This window comes from Hesperophylax consimilis, chromosome 4 (genome assembly GCF_061612785.1).
Source record: "Hesperophylax consimilis isolate HC1 chromosome 4, BYU_Hcon_1.0, whole genome shotgun sequence".
Lineage (NCBI taxonomy): Eukaryota > Metazoa > Arthropoda > Insecta > Trichoptera > Limnephilidae > Hesperophylax > Hesperophylax consimilis.
The window spans coordinates 39143921-39150447 of record NC_142839.1 but is presented as its reverse complement, the minus strand read 5'-3'; the positions used below and the strand labels follow the sequence as shown (position 1 = coordinate 39150447).

The 6527-nt window shown below is 32.7% G+C and overlaps 1 protein-coding gene across 1 annotated transcript; it reads right to left on the bottom strand.

Moving 5' to 3' along the window:
* Window positions 1-919: 919 nt before the first annotated feature.
* LOC149424699 (endonuclease/exonuclease/phosphatase family domain-containing protein 1-like) lies at window positions 920-6515 on the bottom strand. Its single transcript, XM_089631468.1, has 7 exons — window positions 6358-6515; window positions 5976-6273; window positions 4776-5484; window positions 3115-3270; window positions 2586-2758; window positions 2310-2477; window positions 920-1363 (listed from the first exon to the last, which is right to left on the bottom strand). Exons 2-7 carry the CDS (start codon window positions 6244-6246, stop codon window positions 1116-1118), a joined length of 1725 nt encoding a protein of 574 aa, XP_089487594.1. The 5' UTR covers window positions 6247-6273; window positions 6358-6515; the 3' UTR covers window positions 920-1115.
* Between the last annotated feature and the right edge of the window lie 12 nt (window positions 6516-6527).

Genomic DNA, 6527 nt, shown 5'->3' with positions numbered 1-6527 from the left:
TAATCCGAATTTCAGACTCTTTTCACAGAATATACTCACTACGTACTTCATCGCACCAACACCACATTTTGTAAGGCATTTTAACATCTTTCAAGTGTATCGCTTTTAATATAGCATAAATTCTAAATAAAATTACAGAATGCAATTCTTGCCTAGTAAATAGTTTACATTCATTTCCACAGTTTTGCCAATACATTTGTAAAAGTGTAAGTGATTTGGAGAAGAATAATATTTATGTTAGAAGTATAATACATACTTCGAAAACCAGAGATTAAAAAATAAATGTTATCAGAAACCAACATTTCACAAACCTTTAGTTGAGCAAACTTATAGTAAATTAAATTCATTCATTTATATCTTCAGATACATTACATCATAATATTGTTATGTTATGTTTACATTACAATGTCGTTTATTGTTTAAATTAGATGTAAATAGATATTTGTTGGGCAATAAAATGATTAACCATGTTGTACATACACACGAAGCGAATACAATAAAAAAATATTTCAAAGTCATTTAACATTGTTGGTCACATTTCATTGCCTAAAATTGAATTAGTTATACAACACTCAATACTATTTTACTTTCTGTAAATATCTTCTGCATAAAAAAACAATTTATAAAAGGAATGACAGAATTAACTCATCAATAGTTAAAAAAAACTTATGGAGAGCTGGAGGACTTTAAAAAAATATATGTTATTAGATATTTCGATTGTCCTTTTCAGTTGTGAATAAATTAATTAGATTATTAATATATATGGAAATTGAATAATATAAGTTATTTTAAATCAGTTAACCTTTCACAATTTTTTTATTAATTATATGATGTATTCAAAGAAGTGTTTTTTTGACATTATAAATTCATACATTTTGAATAATTTGTTAAATAAATTATCTTTGAACTTTAAACTCATAGGATTATCATAAACTTGGTATTGTTAGATGAAGCTGGATTCGCCACCTTGCAGAGCCTGTATATTGCAGGTCCTATCTGTTACAGATTTAGTGTGTTGCAAGTCCAGTATATTGCAGATCCTGCCTGTTGCAGGTCCTGTATGTTGCAGGTTCTAAACGTTGTGGGCCCCGTATACTGCATGTCCTGTTGCAGCGTCAGTGCGTGAAGAACTCGCTCCAGATGGGGCAGTGCGGTGAGGCAGGCCCGCCCCAGGACCAGCCGTGGGGGATGGCAAGATGGCTGAGGCCGCTCCTGACGATACCGGACTTGTCGGCATGCAGGGGCTGGCTGTCGCTGGGCACGAACATGGCGGCGCGCCCGATCACGTGCGACGCACCACCTGACGTGTCCACAAACGTGCTGCACAGTGGGTCTATCACAGACTTGTAACATGAAGCTAAGTCTGGAAACAAAAAAAAAACATATGCATACGTAATTCGACTTGTGCAAATATTGGTTACATTATGAGAGGTCCGTTACACAAACTACTTCGACATCTACTTAAAAAATCATTAAAAGAAACAAAGAAAATTAAGCGATCACTAAAAAATGGCTCTTTGGCATCATAATATAAGAAAATTTAAGATGCCGACTGTTTTTTTTTATGGCGGAAAAAGTAAGAAATTGAAAAACAATTTATTTAAAAAAAATCGATAATGATTTTTATACCGCCCATTTCTTCCATGTAATAACTAACCCGTAAACCCCTGACCCGAATGTATTAAATATAATAAGACAAAAACACCTTCACAGAGCAAAGTTACACTATTTTAAACACAACAATTTGCAAAGAACTTTACCTAACAAACAATTATTTTTCCAGAATGCCAAACTATCAGGATTCAATAAATGAAATAGAATCTTTTTATTACTTTTTTCTATGAAAACAAGGAAATTAATCGCTTATGTGATCAGTGTGAAAGTAACTTAATCCAAGGTTGGTTATTATTTGTAGTCGATTGTTTTGCAAGAAGTATTTCAACCATATTACTTATATATTTTATGTAATGTACAAACCAACTATATAGCATGAACCAAGTTAGTCAAAACTATTGTTTGAAGTGTATAGATTACCTAACTTTCGGTATGCCAAGATGCAAAACCAAACTTGGGTTGCCACGGAGATGTGACTCGGTTACCCCATGGATTTTATCATTTTAATGCCATTTTTCCATTAATTGTATTGCAAATTATTCTTAAGACTTACACAAAACTATTAGGTCTCTATTTAAAATTATTTACAAAAGTAGTTTCAGAGATTTTGGGTAACTACCCCAGTTGGCGACGGAAAGGTTAAAACGCATATAAAATAAATATTAGTAAATAGTAATAATTTGAAAAATTCTTACCTTCAACATTTTTTAAAGAATGAAAATCTCCAATAATAATAATGTTTTTTCTATTTATCAATAACTTATCTATCATTTCACAGAGTAGAGTCGTGCTGTACTCTGGATTGTTCTCTCCAGCTAAATAAATGTTTACCAAAAGGATATGTGTTTTGTTGACCTTACAATCTGAAAAATACAATACGTATTTATTAAACATAAAAAAAATTAACACTTCCAGAAAGTGCATCAAAATTAATATTAAATTTAGATTCAAATCTGTTTGAAATAGCTTACCAATTATTGCATAGTTAAGATTAGAATATTGTCCATCTTCAAATATTTTTTCTTCGTCCGTATTTTCTTCGGGAATAGAAACACTAGTATTTTCTTCAGTCTTGTTATTAAAGGGATAAATTTCTATATGGATATTGACACTAAACTCATCGTAAATGATGCCAAAGTATTGTCTGAAAAAAAAAGAACATTTTAAATATTTGTTACAGATTGTGTCCGTGCTAAGTGATACAATCTGACACTGAGATTGATTATGAGAATGGTGTGATTGTTTATGAGAATGGTGGGATTGATTATGAGAATGGTGGGATTGATTGTGATAATGGTGAGATGGATTATGAGAATGGTTATATTGATTGTAAGAATGGTGAGATTGATTATGAGAATGGTGATATTGATTATTAGAATGGTGATATTGATTATTAGAATGATGATATTGATTATGAGAATGGTGAGATTGATAATGAGAATGGTGAGATTGATTATGAGAATGGTGAGATTGATTATGAGAATGATGAATATTAATTACCCAGTTTCAATTTGACTTGGTGTGATGTGATATTGCCATTTCTTGCTATTCTCCTTCCATTCGCACACCCTTCTTAACGTTGGTGCATTCAGTTCATTGCATATTGTCTTCAGCGCGTCTTCCTCTAGAACTTCTTGAATGCCCAAAATTGAAAATCTACAAAATTACAAAAAAATAGATAAACAATTGTGGAATGATTTGGCCGACCTCTGCGTTTCCTCTCTTCTACAACATGGGTCTCTTTAAGACCTAGGTTCACTGCTTCCCTTCCTCAAAAAGACACAAATTCCCAAAGATGACATAGGCCCTAAGAGGTTATTGAGGCTACTGAAAATCATCATGTATTATTTATTTTTATTTAACTAATCTTAAGTTAGCTCACATCGTTGTGTGTGCTAATAAATGTATAAAAACACATTATTTGGCAAATATATTTTTCAAATAAAAAAAATAATTTAAGTGCATAATATGCATATTTAATATTACAAACTTGAGAAGATCAGTAACTCCAACAAACTGCTATGCCTAATTGCCGCACTCTGATGATTCATTTTTAGTTGATCAACTTTTATTGAATGACAAAAATTAAAAAATATTTTTAACTAAAAACTTGATCCATTTTGTTCAAAGAGGGTTCACACTTTGTTAATTTCAAATGTCATTTAACAGAGAGTTTATAAACTAAAACTGAATCATCTGAGCATCATCAAAGAAAATATTTTTTGGTCACGTGAATTTACGAATAATAGGATTAGACCGTCTAAAGTACTTTTTAATTTATTATTGGGCTCAGTTATTTTGTAAACAAAATGAAAACAAGATGAGTAAAAGTAAGACAATATAGGAAAAATCTGATTAAATTGATTCATAATATTATTACTAATAACATCAATGTATGAACTACTCTTCGATGACTAATAGCTGTCATGAATCAATATCACAAAGCCAAATTTGCAATGTCCGTATAAGTACCAAAAACCCATTATACAACGAAATCAAGATTGTAGACGTATTTCATTATCTTTTATAATTAAGGTAAGCCGTTTATCGCAGTATTTTATTTATTAGATCAAAAAGGGTTATTATTGGCAAGTTTTAACATTGTATCATTAAAAAAGATACACTAATCAATATCCGAAATCTGTAAAATGGGAGCAAAGTCTAAACTTTATGGGTAAGTTCATAAGATGATATGTAATTATTTTTTCACCTTTAAAACAATGAAAATACATAGTTGAAACAAGATGGAAATTTGTGATAAAAATTTACCAAATGTTAGTAGTCTGATAAGTATATTAACTAGACTATAGAAAACTTATAGTGTTCTCTTGTTATAAATAAATCTTAACTAATGCAAAGAAAGAATATAATTTTGATATGTAAGTGTCATTGTTCGCTAATGTAGTAGAAGCGACAGTGTTTTAACGAAACAAAGAATTTGAATGTCAGTAATATGAGTTGCGGCTAATACCTGACCACAACACCTCTCATTTGCAATTTGAACTGAACTCCTCGACAATTACGACTGTCACTTAACATATATTACTGGAGCAATGAATATTTGCAAGGGCAAAAAAAATCAATTGGCCAATTAAATTTAATTGCTTAACAGACGGCAGATATGGTTTAAATAAAATTTTATATCAATGATCAACACTCACTTGTTTTCTAAAATAGTTCTGCAAACAACTTCTCTGAAGCCGGGATTGTTAGCTTTCTCATTGCTCAGTTGGTGTAAATTCCAAGTGGCCACTCTGTATGCCGGCTTGCCATCTCTTACATATGTAAATTCTTCTTCTATGATTGGTCTCCGCGAGTAGGCTGACAGCAAGTCAAATATGTCATTGACAGGGGCCATTGAAAATCCATTAGACAAGTTGTTTGTGCATTTAATGGGAACTGACAAAGATTTACGATGTCCCGGCGTTCTGGGTAACGCTGCAGATCCATTCAATAAGGCACTTTTGGATACATGCATCGCCGGTGTACCGTTTATTCCATTCACTCGATGATTTATTAAATTATCTGTCAACGTTTTAGGTGATTCATCATCGCGATTTAAACTCAAATGCGATTTAATGGAGCCTAGTCTCATGGTATCTATTCCTTTGACTTTGATCAGGTCATCTAGAGATTTGAATAAACCCTTTCTGCTCCGGTAGTCGACTATGTTTGCTGCGAGTTCTTGATTTAGTCCGGGAATGCATTGAAGTTGAAATACGTTCACCGTGTTGATGTTCAGTTGAACTCTTGCAGATTCTACGCTCCCGATGCTGTCAAGAGATTGAGCTCTCGAATTGGAACTTGAAACTAATTTGCGGCCCACGCACACTTCTGCTCTGATTGTGTTCAGTTTTTCTGCTCCCATTCCTTAATATCAAGAAAAGTTCATTTTTATAAAACATACATAAAATAGTATTTTACTACGCAAAGGAAATATTTTTTGCACCAAAATTTTTCTACAATGTGATTAATCCTAATTTTTTTAGAATACAGACGTAATACAACTAATTAAATAGATACCATTAATCCTGATTAGAATCACAGATAAATTCAGTAGGTGTAATAATACTAATAAGGGTCTTAATTGTGGCACCTAACTAACGCCACCAACTTACGTGTATTATTTAATTTTATCAAACATAAATACCTAGGCATGCCCATTCGGGGGTTGTGTGACAGAATAAGTATCGGATTACATTATGATAAGTATTCAAAGACAAGAATCACTAAAAGTACATAGTACTTGGAATAGTTTCTAAAGGCCAATAGAGCGGAAACACTCTATAAATTATTCATCTTGTAACTAATCAAAGATAAGGGAATTTAACAATGGCAGTATTTATAGAAAGTGTGCTCACCCGATACCAAAGCCAGATCATCAATCTTCTTGAATCGTCCAATGGCCTGACGGTGGTCGACTATGGACTGGGCCACCTGCCTCGTAATGCCTGGTAAGGTCATCAGTTGTTCTTCACTGGCATGGTTGACGTTGATAAGTTCCACATTCTCATTGATGGCAGAGAAACTGAATGTATGGCTAAGATTAGATTTGGATTTCCTGTGAGGGGACCTTAGAGACCTTCTCCTGCCACTTTTGACTCGACCAGCTTTACTCGGTGATTGCCCCATGACGGTTTTAAAAATGAATTAAAACTCCTAAAACATTATGGACACATTATTCAATGAACCTGTTTCAGTCATATGATATTTCATTTACACAAAATCACACAAATCACTTACTTGAGAAAATAACTTTGAATAAGTAATGTGAACATATTTCCTCAGCGAACACATTATTTAAATTGTCACATATCCATTTCCTAGTTGTTGTCAAGTCCATAGGCCGATTTTTACGCACAAACCCGTCGCTATCATTACATTTAGCGTGATTTGACGTAAAGGGCAAACTC

Coding starts and splice junctions, on each gene's coding strand:
- LOC149424699 (XM_089631468.1), bottom strand. CDS start 6,246: ATGGGGCAATCACCGAGTAAAGCTGGTCGAGTCAAAAGTGGCAGGAGA. Junction 3,271..4,775: donor AGAACTATTTTAGAAAACAA/GTGAGTGTTGAT, acceptor GTAATTTTGTAG/ATTTTCAATTTTGGGCATTC. Junction 1,364..2,309: donor TTCTTTAAAAAATGTTGAAG/GTAAGAATTTTT, acceptor TTTTGTTTCCAG/ACTTAGCTTCATGTTACAAG.